Consider the following 17,044-nt stretch of genomic DNA (forward strand, 5'->3'; position numbering starts at 1 on the left):
GGTGGGTACAGAGAGGGATGGGTTTGGGACACAAGATTTAGAGGCAAACACAGAGTTGAGGCATTCAGCTTTTTCATGTGCGGAGTCAGCCGTGTAGCCGTTTGAGGTGAGGGAGGGGATGGAGGGGGAACAAACACCAGAAACAGATTTGACCAGACGCCACCAGGATTTGGAAGAGGGAGACAGATAAGAGAGTTCGGTCTTGAGAACGGAGAGATATCGTTTCCTGGCTCTCCTGAGGGTGGACACACACTTGTTTCGGACTTTCTGAAAGGAAATGAGATTTCCTTCCGTTGGATTTGCTTTCCAGGAGACGAAAGCAAGTTGTTTCTGGGCAACAGCCTCACCACAAGATTCCGTGTACCATGGACGGGAGGAAGGGTATGACAACTGAAGACGAGATGGGATAAATCTGTGCATGAGAGAGAGCAATTTACTTTGGAAGAATTCCCAGGATGAGTTGATGTCAGAGGTGGTAGAGATGGGAGACCAGTCCAGATGATTGATGGCTGCTTGAAGACCGTGCCAGTTGGCCTGAGTGAAATGCCAGACTCGTCGATGCTGAGGAGACTCTCTGAGAATGGTCAGAGAGATGTCCACTTTGACAAGCACATGATCAGATGAGCCGATTGGAGCAGAAGAAGAGCAGCAGACATTTTCAGGGAAGTTAGTCATAACCAAGTCCAGAAGAGAAGATGCTCCGTTGACTGAGATCCGGGTCGGGAAATTGACAGATTGTGTCAGTCCCAGTGAGTCGCAGAAGTCCATTGCTGAAGAGCCATGGCTGGTGAGAGAGGTACCCACACCCAGCCAACTGGCATGGTGACAATTGAAATCACCACATATGAGGAAGAGAGAGTTGGGATGGGTCGAATGAAGTTGGTCCATATTATCAGACAGCGAGATGTAGATGGAGTCATCACTATTTGGTGGACGGTACAACACACATATGAACAAAATGTGGGAGCGAAGGGGAAGCCGTAGCCAAAGGTATTCCTGGGGATGAGGTGGAGAGAGGGCAGTGCAGGGCGAGTGAGGAAGAGAGTTTTTTTATAAAGATAGCAACCCCACCTCCAGGACGAGGCTCAGGTCTATCATACCGGAGGAGGGAGTAACCTGGGAGAGATACCAAGGAATCAGAGACATCATGAAGGAGGAAAGTTAATGTTATAACTTCAAATATAAAATAGATTTTACAAGTACATAATATATCTGTGTATGTGTCTACAGTGCAGCAATTGGTCTTTATTTTGATTTGGGAGATAGGTTGTGGAGGTGACAATAACAAAGTCATTAGATTTTGGCTTAGGGATTTGTTTGTCTTTCGTAGCCCACTGATAAACCGGATCGGATGCAGATCCGGCCTATCAGAGGGCTACAAATCGTAAACTATTCAGCCTTGTGGAGGGAGGTATGCACTCCACCGATTACCGTTCTGCTTTTTGTGATTCTTCACTATTGAGTGATGGGGCCAAAAACGATATTTAGCATGATATCTCAAATAGTTATGGACGGATCCGGCTGAAACTTGGTGGAAATGTTGGATGTGTGACAAGGACGAATTGATTCGATTTTGGCGAAGATCCGGATCCGGAAGTTGTTCAGCCTCGTGGAGGTATGCACTCGACCAAGTGCTGTTCTACTTTACCTCTGCAACCCTCGACTGACAAACATAAATGTTACAAATGAGCGACAAATTCAAATTCTCAATTGGTATTTGGGCCTGTTTGTTGTTCACGTCTGAGCACTTAATTCATGATTCTGTGATCCCACTTCGATATCACTGATATTATTTATTTATCTTTTGTCTCCTCATGTCCTTGTAATCCATGTAAAAGTACACATTGGCATCTCCTAATGTTACATGAACAAGTGCCTCATCATAGTCTTCCACAACCCTAATGCTAACCTTGAAATGAAGCAACTGAATGAATGAATGAGTAACTAGAACGGGCACTCGGTAGAGCGCATACCTTCGCCGCAGCTACTGTTCTGTACTTGGCATGGGAGTGTAGGGAACAGAACAACAAAAATACGATTTTGACCTTTTCGTGACCTTGACCTTGACCTTTGACCCGATTGCTCCCAAAATCTAATCAAATGTGTCCCGTATTGTGTCCAATGTGTCCAATCATCCCACCAAATTTCATGCAATTCGGTTGAATACTTTTTGAGTTATGCGAATAACATACACACACACACACACACAGACATACAAATAAATACACAGCGATCAAAACATAACCTTCCGCTTTTGCGAAGGTAATAACCAAAATAACATGTATTGAAGGACAAAATAACATGAAGGACATTACAAAGAACTCAATCGAAAAATTAAATCTCAGGTTCAACCCAAAGCCAACTGTTCAACTGTTCAAGTTCAACTGTCATCATGCCAGCTGGCTGGGTGTGGGTACCTCTCTCACCAGCCATGGCACCTCAGCAAAGGACTTCTGCGACTCATTGGGACTGACACAATCTGTCAATTTCCCGACCCGGATCTCAGCCAATGGAGTATCTTCTCTTCTGGACTTGGTTATGACAAACTTCCCTGCTAATGTCTGCTGCTCTTCTTCTGCTCCAATCGGTTCTTCTGATCATGTGCTTGTTAAAGTGGACATCTCTCTGGCCATTCTCAGAGAGCCTCCTCAGCGTCGACGAGTCTGGCATTTCACTGAGGCCGACTGGCACGGTCTTCAAGTAGCCATCAATCATCTGGACTGGTGTCTCCCATCTCCACTGTCACTGACATCAATTCTTCCTGAGAATTCTTCCAAAGCAAACTGCTCTCTCTCCTGCACAGATTTATCCCATCTCGTCTTCAGTTGTCTTACCCTTCCTCCCGTCCATGGTACACTGAATCTTGTGGTGAGGCAGTTGCCCTGAAACAACTTGCCTTTGCCTCTTGGAAAGCTAATCTAACTGAAGGCAATCTCAATTCCTTCCACCAAGCTCGGAACAAGTGTGTGTCTACCCTCAGGAGTGCCAGCAAGCACTATCTCTCCACACTCAAGAATGAACTCTCAAACCTGTCTCCTTCCTCCAAATCCTGGTTCGCTTCTGGTCAAATCCGTTTCTGGTGTTTGTTCCCCCTCCATCCCCTCCCTTACCTGAAAAAGTTGAATGCCTCAACTCTGTGTTTGCCTCAAAATCTTGTGTCCCAAACCCATCTCTCTCTGTTCCCACCTTACCCAGTCGAACCCAACTGCTCCTGGACTCTGTGTCCTTCTCTCCTGACAAGGTGGAGGAGTTTTTGTCAAACCTCGACTCTGATTCTGCAACTGGACCAGACGGCATCAGCCCACCGGTCCTAAAATCCTGCTCTGCCGCTCTATCTCACCCTCTCTCTGTTCTTTTCACCCTCTCTTTTGCTCAAGGTCATCTGCCAGCATCCAGGAAATCAGCAAACATTACCGTTTTACACAAAAAAGGTGCAAAAACAGATCCTTGCAACTACAGACCAATCAGCCTTCTTCCAATTATCAGCAAAGTCATGGAATCCATCATTGCTTCGGATATCAAATCCTTCCTCTTCTCCAATGGCTTGATCTCCGATCATCAATTTGGATTCAGACCAGGTCATTCTACTCTGGACATGCTGCTTCTGCTGTCTCAACAATGGATGGAGGTCCTCAATGCCAAACAGGAAATCAGAGCTGTCTCCCTTGACATATCATGTGCCTTCGATACGGTCTGGCACCCCGCTCTGCTCACCAAACTCTCCTCCTATGGTATCCATGGAAATCTCCATGCATGACTTGCGGACTTCCTCTCTGGTCGTAGTCAACGTGTGGCCCTGAATGGATTTCTCTCATCTCCCCTTCCTGTTCAGGGTGGAGTTCCCCAAGGCAGTGTTCTGGGCCCTGTGCTTTTTCTGGTCTTTATCAATGATCTCTCCGACTCTCTGGAAAATCCTCTCTTTCTCTTTGCTGATGACTCCACTCTCTGCCGCTCCATTCCTCTTCCCTCAGATCGGCAGTCTGCAGCCTCCTCACTCTCTGAAGACCAGGACAAAATCACAGACTGGTCAAACAAGTGGAACATGTCTTTCAATCCTGACAAATCTCACACTCTTACTATGTCTCTCCGAAAAGACCGACTGGACAACCCTCCCATCTACTTTCTCAACAATCCTCTCCAAGAAGTTCTGTCGCTCAAGCTTTTGGGTCTCACTATCTGCCATGATCTATCTTGGGAAAACCACTTTTCCAAGCTGGCCTCCAAAGCCAGTCGCCGACTGGGCATCCTCCGTCGTGCGAAGTCCTTCCTAGGCACACCTGAGCTGCTCACCACATACAAGGCTTTCATCCGCAGCTCAATGGAATACTGTTCTCCCCTATGGGCCGGTGCTCCTGCTTCACACCTAGCTCGGCTTCACGCTGTTGAAACCAAAGCTTTCAGAATCATTGGAATCTCCTGCGATGAAGCTATCTCCGAGGGCCTTTCACTCACTCACCGCAGGCAGGTAGGTGGTCTTTCTGTCTTCTACCGACTCCTCTCCAGCCTAGCTCCCCCTACTCTGTCTGTGCTCTGTCCCCCAAATATTCCTACAGGTCGCACAAGATCTGCCAGCAACCCTCTGATGGTTAAACTGCCGAAATCTCGGCTCTCTGCTCACCTTCACTCTTTCATTCCTCTTTACTCCCGCCTCTGGAACAAACTCCCACACTCCCTTCAATCCCACTCCTCCCTCCAGGTCTTTAAAACAGCTGTTCACCACCATCTCTTATCTTCCCCTATCCAAAACCTTGATCTTTTCTACCTCTGCTAATTCACCCCAGATCCACTTTGTTTGAAATTCCAACTTCTTTCCTGGAAGTCCTGGCAGTGTCCATATGTTTTATACCTCTCCCACCCCCCCCCCCCCCTTCCCATGCCTCCCCCCCCCCCAAAGCCCTCTCCCTCCCACAGATCTCTCGATGTCCCTGCTCTCAAATGTTGTGTTTGTGTCCTTCCCCCTCTCTCCCCATCTTGTCTACCGCTCCCCATGTTATATGTTTTATGTGTCGGTTTGTCTTTCTGTGTGATTAATGTTAGCTCTTTCACGAGCCTCGATCTTGTATACAAAAAAAAAAAAAACCGAAATCTCCATCGCCACAAATACATTCACATCATGGTGCCGTCCCACACCTCTCTTCTTCTTGCGAGTGCGTGTGGTCTGGCGAAGCGGACGACGTCCATGGCCTGCTGAGCCATCCGAGCGAACAGACGCGCTCTTCACACTGCCATCTTCAAAATCCGACTCGAACTCGGGCTCGTCCTCCTCGCTCTGACACACAAGGAACGGACGGCCGTACACACCAATGACAATAAAGCATGATGAATGTTATGTCGCACCAAATCCACCACCCGTGACCGGCCGCTGGAGGACACAGGCCATGAGTGGGCTCTGGAGTTAGCAGGACATGGAGCCACACTTTGAGTGGATCCTGAAGCAGGGTAAGACCTGAATTTAATGTGAAGATAAGCTTGTGATAATTATTTTAACCAAACAAATATCCAAATGTTCAGGATGCGGAAGATTTGAGGTTTGTAAAATACCGGGTTTCATTTCCCACTTCTCAGGTAGGTCATTTGAGATTGACCAACTGACCAACGACCACAATCAAACCAACAAATGAATTAATTTTTTTTGCTTCTGATTTATATTTGCTCCATTTGGACAAATTTTGAGACATAAATTGCTAATTAGCAGGATTATGGCCTATCCATCCAAGCATCATTACCCAATCTTTAGGAATTCCTCCTTCCTCCCCACCATCTTACAGAGGAAGCTTTGTGGCGCTTGCTGCTTGTCCCCTCGGCAAGCCGAATGCGTGGTGCACTCATCTTCTTGCCAACCCCCTTGCCTTTTCTCCGAGGGGGGGCCTCAGCACCCCCCAGCGCCCGGGCACTCTTGCTTCGACGCCGAGCATTTGGGCCTGGAACACACAAAAATGGATGCATTGTGCATTGAACGGGGGAAGGGGCAAAGGTGTGGCGATGTCAAGACAACTTTTCATCCCTTCCCATTAATCAGCTACTTGTGATATGCAAAGGGCAGCATTGGTCCTTGTGGTTTAAATCCAGATGCTGCTGCAAACTGTTACAACCTTTTGTGCAGAATTGATGATTTCAAGCAACACCTGATAATGGGACGACGGTTCGGGGATAGGGGCTTTTTTTGGAAGTGGAGGGCGGAGGGGGGTGTGGGGGTGGGGTGGATGGTGGCAGTTTTTGGGATTACATCATCACTAAGCTTCAATTTCTAAATATCTATATGTAGATTAGAAGAGTTAATACTTTCCGATCAAAGTAATCGATACAATAAAAATAAAAATGCTGACATTGCCATAAAATCAGGACAATTATTTGAAGGTTTACCTCGAATGTTAATGCTATTACCTTTGCCTTCCTTCGTTTTAGCCTTTCGGAGGGGAGCAGGAGCTAAAGGTGGTGCCAGGGTCACATTAGAGGTGAGGGCACTTGGGGCTTGTCCAACGGTAAGAGGAGCAGGACCCGTAAGGCAGGGCGCGGGGCATGTCATTGACTGGACTGGGCCTGGGGAAGAAGTGGTTCTTGCTGAGGATGAGGAAGAAGAAGCCCCAGACGCATTTCCGGCGGATGATCCTTGGGTTGGGGGGGTGTAGTGAGGTGGCGCAGCAACCACTTGCTCTATAACGGAGGCAACCGCAGCCGCAGCGGCAGCAGCAGAGCCTTTCAGAGGTGAGTTGGCGCTAAACTCCCGCCATTTGACACCCAAAATGGCCATCAGACGAGTTGTGGAAAGCTCAGGGTTGGAACGCAGAAGAAGTGGGCTGAGATAAGAAATGGGGTGAGAAGGTATTCTCTAGTTTCCTGGTCATGCAGGAACAAAATGCAATGTTATATGAGTAGTGAAAGTTAGGGTGGGTCCAAGGGGTTCAGGATTGAAAAAATATATAAATATAAATATCTCAATCAAGGTTCCAAGACGTGAATGAAGAACCTGATTAGAACAGATAGACAGGTGGGTGGATTGACGAAAACAGTGGTTTAAATGGTGGGTGAATTGATGAAAAGAGTGGTGTAAATGGTGTGTGGATCGATGAAAAGAGTGGTGTAAAAGGTGGGTGAATTGATGAAAAGAGTGGTGTAAATGGTGGGTGGATCGATGAAAAGAGTGGTGTAAATGGTGGGTGGATCGATGAAAAGAGTGGTGTAAATGGTGGGTGAATCGATGAAAGAGTGGTGTAAATGGTGGGTGGATCGATGAAAAGAGTGGTGTAAATGGTGGGTGGATAGATGAAAAGAGTGGTGTAAATGGTGGGTGAATCGATGAAAAGAGTGGTGTAAATGGTGGGTGTGTGGCGGACACGAAAGCACTGACGCGGTGACATCACCCCGCACACCAAGTGGGGATGGGCCACGCCAGGGAGAGAGGCGTGGCCTCACGATATACGCGGAGCGCGCAGCCCTGAGCAGCTTAGTGCTGCAGTTTGAGTACTTTGAATAAAGACTCTTTTATGAACCGCGTTGTCCACTTGCTCTTTGCGTAAGCATTAGCGTGCGCAGCATCGCGCTTTATATGGTGACCTCGACGTTGGATCTGCCGTAGCGATCCTTCCGAACACGACGCCATTGCAATGGCCAACGACAAGGCAATGGCGATTAAACTTCCCGAATTTTGGGAGGCCCAGGCCGAAGTCTGGTTCGTTCAAGCCGAAGCCCAATTTCAGCTTCGGCGCCTCACCAACGACGACATGCGCTACTGCCACGTCGTCGCCTCCCTCGGGCCCGGCACGGCCGCTCGAGTTGTGTCCGTCCTTCGCCACCCACCGGACGGCCACAAGTACGAGGCACTCAAGCGGCTACTCCTAGCCACGTTCGGCCTCACGGACGACGCACGGGCCGACCGCCTCCTGGATCTCCCCGAGCTCGGCGACACGCGCCCGTCGGTCAGAATGGACCATATGCTGTCACTGTTGGGCGACGAAGCCCCCGGTTCTCTATTCCGGGCACTTTTCCGTCGCCAACTTCCAGCGCAGGTTCGCCTCGCGTTGGCCGGGACCGGGCTAACGGAACCCCGAGCATTGGCGGCCGAGGCGGACAAGTACTTCGCCGCTTCGGACATGCGGGCGAGAGTCGGCGTGGCCGTCACGGCCCTCGTGGCTGATGCTGCTAATGCTGCTGATGCTGCTGTTCCACAGCATCAGCTTATACAGCATACGCAGCATGCTGATACGCACCTCGTGACCGCCGCCACGCCCCGCCCACCGCCGCGGCGAAAACCGCCACCGCGGGGAAACCCGCCAACTCCACCGGCCTGGCGGAGCCAGCCGCGCTCCTCCAGCTCCACCACCTGGTGCTGGTTCCACGCCAAGTTTGGCCACGAGGCTCGGCAATGTCATCCGCCATGCTCCTTCAACAGGTCGGGAAACGCCCGGGCCGGCGCTCAATAGTGGCGATGAGCGCCGGCCGTTCGAGCAGCCTGCTGTTCATAACGGACACCTTATCCGGGCGCCGTTACCTGTGCGACACGGGAGCGCAGGTGAGTGTCGTTCCCGCCGGCACGTCAGACAAGCACGCCGCGGGCGGGGGCCCCGCGCTGCTTGCCGCGAACGGGACGCCCATCCGTACGTACGGAAAACGCTGCCTCTCTCTGCGGTTCGGAGGGCAGGTTTTCCGATGGACGTTCGTCACCGCCGACGTGCCCATGGCACTGCTTGGCGCGGACTTCCTGTGCGCTAATGGGCTCCTGGTCGACGTAAAGCGCAGACGTCTTGTCCAGGCCGAGACGTTCAGCTCGCTCGCTTGTGCGCTGCCCAGCTCTTCGAGCAGCTCAACGAGCGGCTTGCCAAGCGGTTTGCCGAACGGTTCGGTTCCGGCCACGTTGGTCTGTACGCTTCCGGCAGCGGACGCATTCACCCGCCTCCTCGCCGGCTTCCCGGCCCTCACGTGGCCCACCTTCTCGACGGGGGCCGTCAAGCACGGGGTGGCCCATCACATCCCCACCGTCGGGCCACCGGTCTACGCCCGGGCACGCCGCCTCGAGCCGACGAAGCTGGCGGTGGCAAAAGCGGAGTTCGCTACCCTGGAGCGACTCGGCATCGTTCGGCGCTCAGAGAGCGCTTGGGCGTCGCCGCTGCACATCGTGCCGAAGCCCGGCGGGGGATGGCGACCGTGCGGGGACTATCGCCGTCTCAATGACGCCACCACCCCCGACCGCTACCCCGTCCCCCACATTCAGGACTTTTCCGCCCGTTTGGCGGGCATGTCCTTCTTCTCGAAGGTGGACCTCATACGCGGCTACCATCAGGTCCCCGTCAGGCCGGAGGACGTCCCGAAGACGGCGGTCATCACGCCATTCGGACTCTTCGAGTTCCTGCGGATGCCCTTCGGTCTGAAGAATGCGGATCAGGCGTTCCAGCGACTGATGGACAGCGTCCTGCGCGACGTGGATTTTGTCTACGTCTACCTGGACGATATCCTCGTCGCCAGCGCGTCCCGCGAAGAGCACCTACGCCACCTCTGCACGCTCTTCGAACGCCTTGGCCAGCATGGCCTGATTGGGAACCCCGCAAAGTGCCGGTTCGGCGCCGCCATAATCGATTTTCTGGGGCACCGTGTCACCAGGCACGGAGCCGTCCCCCTGCCGGCCAAGGTGGAGGCGGTGAAGGGGTTTCCGCGCCCCCGCACGATCAGAGGGCTGCAGGAGTTCCTGGGCATGGTGAACTTTTACCATCGGTTCCTGCCCCGTATCGCCCAGCTCCTGCGCCCCCTGCACGAAGCTCTCCGAGGTAAGCCGGGCAAAGGCGACATTACCTGGACCGAGCAGATGGACACGGCGTTCACGGGCGCGAAGCTCGCCTTGGGTAACGCCACCATTCTCGCGCACCCGGCGCCCGATGCACCGATCGCCCTCACCACCGATGCCTCGGACTACGCGGTGGGCGCGGTGCACGAGCAATGGGTGCGTGGAGCTTGGCAACCGCTGGCGTTCTTTAGCCGGCAGCTTCGCCCGCCCGAACGCCGTTACAGTACCTTCGACCGCGAGTTGCTCGGGCTTCACTTGGCGGTCAGGCACTTCCGCCATCTGCTCGAGGGCCGTGCGTTCACGGCCTTCGTCGACCACAAGCCGCTGATCTTCGCGATGGGCAAGGTCACCGAGCCGTGGTCGGCCCGGCAGCAGCGTCACCTCTCGGCCGTGTCCGAGTACACGACGGACATCCGGCACGTCGCGGGGAAGGACAACCCGGTGGCGGATTGCCTTTCCCGGGCCGTCGCCCACGCAGTCCACCTCGGCATCGACTATGCCCGGATGGCAGCGGACCAGGCCGCTGACCCCGACGTCCAGGCCTTGCGGGCCGCCGTCACGGGCCTCCGTGTCACCGAGGTGCCGTTCGACGGCGCAGGCGCGGCCCTCTTGTGCGACGTCTCCCTCGGGCGTCCTCGCCCCATCGTGCCTGCGGGCTGGCAGCGCCAGGTGTTTGACGCCATCCACGGCCTGTCCCACCCGGGCGCGAGGGCCTCCCAAAGGTTGATCGCCGACAAGTTTGTCTGGCATGGCCTCCGGAAGGCCGTCCGCGGCTGGGCCAGGATGTGCCTCGCGTGCCAGCGCGCCAAGGTGCACCGGCACACCCAGGCCCCGTTGGCCCCGTTCACGGTGCCGGAACGCCGGTTTGACCACGTCCACGTGGACCTGGTGGGACCTCTGCCCCCCTCGCGGGGTTTCACCCACGTCCTCACCATGGTGGACCGCACCACCCGGTGTCCGGAGGCCGTGCCCTTGGCGTCGACGACGGCGGCGGACGTCGCGCAGGCTTTCATCGCCACCTGGGTCGCCCGGTTCGGCGCCCCCCTCAGACATCTCGTCCGACCGCGGCCCCCAGTTCACCTCGGAGCTCTGGGGGGCGGTCGCGCAGGGGCTCGGGGTCCGGCTGCACCGAACCACGGCATACCACCCCCAGGCTAACGGCCTGTGTGAGCGATTTCACCGCTCATTGAAGGCCGCGCTCCGGGCAACCCTCCGCGACGGCGGCTGGGTCGACAGGCTCCCCTGGGTCCTGCTGGGCCTCCGGACGGCGCCCAAGGAGGACCTGCGCGCATCCGCGGCGGAGTTGGTCTTCGGGCAACCGCTGCGGGTGCCGGGCGAGTTCCTCCCCGACTCCACGGCACCATGGTCCGCGGCACAGCAGCGCTCCGCTCTGCAAGAGACCGCCCAGAGGTTCGCCCCGGTGCCAACGGCATGCCACGGGCACCCACCGACGCACGTCGCCCCGGAGCTTCGCACGGCGGAGTACGTCTTTGTCCGCCACGATGCCCACCGGACACCACTGCGGCCCCCGTACGACGGGCCTTTCCGCGTGCTGGAGACCGGGGCGAAGCACTTCACCCTGGACATCGGCGGTACTCCTGACCGCGTTTCTGTAGACCGCCTCAAGCCGGCCCACCTCGACGTGGACCATCCACCGCCAGTGGCCCGACCCCCGCGTCGGGGCCGCCCCCCTGCGGGCGGACCCCCGGCACCGCCCAGCCCCGCCGCCACGCCGCCCCCCGGTCCTGCTGCCGGAAGCATCCCAGATGGCATCCCTGCATCCCAGACGCCGCCAGTCGCCAGGGGGCGCTTCGGCCGGGTCATCCGTTTGCCCCGCAAACTGACCCTTCAGGTGCGCGGGGATTCTGGGGGGGCGCGTGTGGCGGACACGAAAGCACTGACGCGGTGACATCACCCCGCACACCAAGTGGGGATGGGCCACGCCAGGGAGAGAGGCGTGGCCTCACGATATACGCGGAGCGTGCAGCCCTGAGCAGCTGGAGTACTTTGAATAAAGACTCTTTTATGAACCGCGTTGTCCGCTTGCTCTTTGCGTAAGCATTAGCGTGCGCAGCATCGCGCTTTAGGTGGATCGATGAAAAGAGTGGTGTAAATGGTGGGTGAATCGATGAAAGAGTGGTGTAAATGGTGGGTGAATCGATGAAAAGAGTGGTGTAAATGGTGGGTGAATCGATGAAAAGAGTGGTGTAAATGGTGGGTGGGTCGATGAAAAGAGTGGTGTAAATGGTGGGTGGATCGATGAAAAGAGTGGTGTAAATGGTGGGTGGATCGATGAAAAGAGTGGTGTAAATGGTGGGTGGATCGATGAAAAGAGTGGTGTAAATGGTGGGTGGATCGATGAAAAGAGTGGTGTAAATGGTGGGTGAATCGATGAAAAGAGTGGTGTAAATGGTGGGTGAATCGATGAAAAGAGTGGTGTAAATGGTGGGTGAATCGATGAAAAGAGTGGTGCAAATGGTGGGTGAATCGATGAAAAGAGTGGTCTAAATGGTGGGTGAATCGATGAAAAGTGGTGTAAATGGTGGGTGAATCGATGAAAAGAGTGGTGTAAATGGTGGGTGAATCGATGAAAAGAGTGGTGTAGATGGTGGGTGAATCGATGAAAAGAGTGGTGTAAAAGGTGGGTGAATCGATGAAAAGAGTGGTGTAAATGGTGGGTGAATCGATGAAAAGAGTGGTGTAAATGGTGGGTGAATCGATGAAAAGAGTGGTGTAAATGGTGGGTGAATCGATGAAAAGAGTGGTGTAAATGGTGGGTGAATCGATGAAAAGAGTGGTGTAAAAGGTGGGTGAATCGATGAAAAGAGTGGTGTAAATGGTGGGTGAATCGATGAAAAGAGTGGTGTAAATGGTGGGTGAATCGATGAAAAGAGTGGTGTAAATGGTGGGTGAATCGATGAAAAGAGTGGTGTAAATGGTGGGTGAATCGATGAAAAGAGTGGTGTAAATGGTGGGTGAATCGATGAAAAGAGTGGTGTAAATGGTGGGTGAATCGATTAAAAGAGTGGTGTAAAAGGTGGGTGAATCGATGAAAAGAGTGGTGTAAATGGTGGGTGAATCGATGAAAAGAGTGGTGTAAATGGTGGGTGAATCGATGAAAAGAGTGGTGTAAATGGTGGGTGAATCGATGAAAAGAGTGGTGTAAATGGTGGGTGAATCGATGAAAAGAGTGGTGTAAATGGTGGGTGAATCGATGAAAAGAGTGGTGTAAATGGTGGGTGAATCGATGAAAAGAGTGGTGTAAATGGTGGGTGAATCGATGAAAAGAGTGGTGTAAATGGTGGGTGATGAAAAAAAAATTGATGCAAAATTTCATTCTGAAAGTTCCAGCCGGCTCCGAGATACAGCTCAGAAATTGGCAGAACAAAGGAGGAGAATCCAAATGGTGGTTTCAGTACTCCAAGGGGTGTAAGAAACTCTGTGGTACCAAACCCTACAACAGCAATGAGACTTCTCTTATCCAATAGGGAAAGGCTTAAATATTGTAGTTTACCTTTAACCTGCGTAGAAAGATAGTCAGGGTTCGAGAGGTTTCCGGTTCGTTCCAGTTACAGAATCGTCGAGCAAGGACGAGGGTATGCAGAGGTGTGGGAAGGAGTGTGAAAAGGGTGAGTGGTGAAAATGAGGTGCGTGAGTACTTGAAAAGAGTGGTGGGTGAGTACATAAAGAGTAACAAGATGGATTGTAGGTGAGTGGCAAGACATGAGTGGTGATAATGAGGCGGGTGAGTGTCGAGTGAAGAGTGGTTGCTATGAGTGATGCATCGTGGTTGACTACAGTGAGAGTTCTGAGTTTGTTGGTGCTGAAAGTGAAAGTGACGAGACATTAGTGAGTGGTGAAGACAAGCGGTTTGTGGTGAAATCTTTCCAGGTAACACCTGGTGCCCTGGAGGTAAATTTCATGAAATAGTGAGTGAGAGATAGTGAGTGCTGATAAACTGAGTTTTTAAAGATAGTTCAGCGATAAAGGATTTGTAGAAAATAGCGAGTGATGAGCAAAAGGCCTCACCGCATGAACTGGCTGAAAGCTTTGTAGTTTGTGAGTGCCAGGTAGTCTTGAGTTGTGTACTCGTGTTTGACGTCAACCAAACCCCACTCGTTCATGAGCTCCTCGGCGGTCTTCTGTTCCTGCACTCGCCGAGATCATGGTGCTACAATCACAGGAACAAAATGGAGGTGAATCGGAGAAAACGAGGTGAAAACAGAAGGACCGTGAACACGACGGGCCACCAGCATCCTCACCACTTCTTCATCGTCGTCATCATTGTCATCGTAGTCATCGTTGTCGTCATCGTATATCTCGTCTCGGCGGCGTGGACGTGCGCGTCTATCCCGTGGCCTTCTACGCCGACGCCGTTCCACCTGGTAATTGTTTCCTTCGCTCCCCGACCCCTCGGCGGACGAACCGGCACAGATCTCCTCAATGTCCTCCTATGTGAGGAGGAGAGCACGGGGTTGTTGGGGCGAGCAGATAGACGAGGGGTCATGGGGTTCGGAGCACGAAAGCCTGAGGAGAATGTGGAATGGAGTGGGATTCCGTATGGTGGAACGAATCACGAGAACAACAAAGGAAGATGAACATCAAGGAGACTGTGCAAGGCAGATGAAGATCCTGGAAACAGTGAGAGGAACATGAAACGGTGAAAAATGGATTATTAGAAAATTCAAAATGGACGAGATGAGGCGAATGAGCAGGAAATGGGTGAGGCACTTAAATCAAGGAGGAACACACGGATGAAATGAGATGTGCGAGCCATAAAGGGGAGAAAGCATTACCTCCTTCTTGTGACGTTTGCTCCGAGCAGATTTGCCCTCTTTAATCTTTTTTATTTTCCTCTTCTTCCTACCTCTTCTCTCAGAGTCAGAAAGGGTTCCCTCGAGCTCACCATCATCTGCTCAACATAAAAAAAACGGCAAACATTGTATAAGATGAAGTGAGGTTGAGGTAGAACAAGAGTGATGTATGATCTGTTAAAAAAAAAAGAAGTAAATAATAACAAATGGGGAAAGGAAATGGAGGATAGGGGGAGTTTACACGTAGTGTAAGCAATAGTAAAAGAACAGGAATACCTCCAAGAAAAGAGTCTCCAAGGTCCATGATGAATGTGGAAGGGTGGGGGTGACTCTGGGGGTGAACTCCCCACCCCCTTACTCCCCCACCCTGACACGTCCTCTGGTTTCTGGCCCACCCTCAATTCCTCCTCCCCTATATTTTACTTTCTAGCAGAACAGCTTCTAGGGTACAGAGGTGGGAAGGCAAGACCAAATCTCTCAGGTGTGTGTCATAAAACATCATCCTCCACCGCTCTCCCTCTCCTCAGTCCCTGTTCGAACCAGTTCATAAATCAGTCTTCCGGCGTAGCGAACCATAAGTTTGAATCGGGCATAGAGAACAGATGTATAAAGACGTACAGATAGAGCCCTCCTCCAAAATGATGGGTGGAACAGGTGGTGGGAAAAAGGGAATAAATAAATAATGGATTAATAAAATAAAAATACATTTAAAATACAAGCCCGATCCGAATCCGGATCTTCACCAAAATTGAATCGATTCGTCCTTGTCACACACACTACCGGCCCACCAAGTTTCGTCCAAATCCGTCAACAACTTTTTGAGATATCCTGCTATTATCGTTTTTGTCCCTATCTCCCAATGGTGAAGAATCAATTAAAAATTCTAGTAGCCGGATCCGAATCCGGATCTTCACCAAAATCGATCATTTCGTCCTTGTCACATACGCTACATCGCTGCCAAATTTCGTCTGAATCCATCCACAACTTTTTGAGACATCTTGTTCACAGACAGACAAACAGACAGACAAACAAAGACAGACAGGGGTGAAAACATAACCTCCATCCACCTTTGGTGGCGGAGGTAACAAGGCGCACCATGGTGTGGCGCTACGACGTGGCGTGCTACTGCGGGGCTCGTCACAGCGCGGCGATCTAAGTCGGAGGGCGCGACGTCGGGGTGTGCTACGGCAGGGCAAATTAAGTCGGGGGGCGCCATGTCAGTGTGCCACAGTGGGACACGCTACTGTTGGGCAAGCTACAGCGGGGAGAGATACTGTGGGGTGTGCCATGGCGGGGCCCCCTACTGCAGGGCGCACTACGGCAGGGAGTGCCATGGCACGGCAAGCTACAGCGGGGAGAGATACAGTGGGACACGCTACTGTGGGGCAAGCTACAGCGGGGAGAGATACATTGGGACACGCTACTGTGGGGCAAGCTACAGCGGGGAGAGATACATTGGGACACGCTACTGTGGGGCAAGCTACAGCGGGGAGAGATACAGAGGGGTGTGCCAGGGCGGAGCCCCCTACTGCAGGGCGCACTACGTTGGGGAGTGCCATGTCATGGCAAGCTACAGTGGAGCACGCTACTGTGGTGCGTGCTCCAGCAGGGGGGCAAATAAATTAAGTGAAGGAAGACAGGAAGAGCAATGGGTGGAAGGCAAACATATCATCACGTCTGAAGCTCCCGTTAACACAGGAACCTCAGCGCTGAGTAAGACTCAGAGAGAGACCAAACGATCCTTTTATTGCACTGCGTTCATTTAATTAATTCTTACTATTCATTGTTCACCAACGAACTTCAATTGGGCCGAAATAATGGCAGTTCACGGACACAAAAACAGATAGCTGAAACACGTATATTAACTTTTAAATGGTTTTATTTAAAAAGTAAATGGGGAAAAGGGCAACGAGACGCAAAAAAACAAAAACAGAACAAACCATGCCAGTCAAATAGATACAAAGGGGGTAAATGGGGGCATTCAAGCTTACAGTCACGTGAAAAAGTAAGTACACCCCATGTAAAGTTTTGACTTTTTCAACATATTTCAACATACAGCTATTTGATCTTCATTTCAACAATATTGACAGATAAAGGTGATGTAATATAACAAATATCATGAAACATTTACATTTTGTAGTCCATTGTATAATTTAAATAAACATAAATGCAAATTTCGCATGTGGAAAAAGTAAGTACACCCTTGGCTCTAATAGGTGGTATTGCCCCCTTTGGCAGAAACAACCTCAAGTAGGCGTTTCTTATAACACTCTACCAGTCTCTGACATCGACTGGGAGAAATTTTTGCCCACTCCTCCATGCAGAATTCTTTCAGCTGTGCGATGTTTGAGGGGTTTCTTGCATGCACAGCTCGTTTCAAATCCCCCCACAACATCTCGATCGGATTTAGATCCGTGCTTTGACTTGGCCATTCCAGAACCCTCCATTTCTTTCT

The 17,044-nt window shown here is 52.1% G+C and overlaps 1 protein-coding gene across 3 annotated transcripts in view; it reads right to left on the reverse strand.

Moving 5' to 3' along the window:
- The window catches only part of LOC137417394 (chromodomain-helicase-DNA-binding protein 5), a 122,972-nt gene extending 107,956 nt beyond the window's left edge, over positions 1-15,016 (reverse strand). For all 3 annotated transcript variants that reach the window (XM_078771459.1, XM_078771458.1, XM_078771460.1), the window contains exons 1-7: positions 14,866-15,016; positions 14,572-14,687; positions 14,038-14,226; positions 13,805-13,923; positions 6,385-6,797; positions 5,767-5,921; positions 5,131-5,269 (exon numbers count right to left, since the gene is read on the reverse strand). In XM_078771459.1, the coding sequence (XP_078627585.1) occupies positions 5,131-5,269; positions 5,767-5,921; positions 6,385-6,797; positions 13,805-13,923; positions 14,038-14,226; positions 14,572-14,687; positions 14,866-14,893 (1,159 nt within the window). In that variant the 5' untranslated portion in view covers positions 14,894-15,016. The remainder of the gene's footprint in view (positions 1-5,130; positions 5,270-5,766; positions 5,922-6,384; positions 6,798-13,804; positions 13,924-14,037; positions 14,227-14,571; positions 14,688-14,865) is intronic.
- Positions 15,017-17,044: the final 2,028 nt, after the last annotated feature.

Source organism: Myxine glutinosa, chromosome 2 (genome assembly GCF_964187855.1).
Source record: "Myxine glutinosa chromosome 2, kmMyxGlut1.1, whole genome shotgun sequence".
NCBI lineage: Eukaryota > Metazoa > Chordata > Myxini > Myxiniformes > Myxinidae > Myxine > Myxine glutinosa.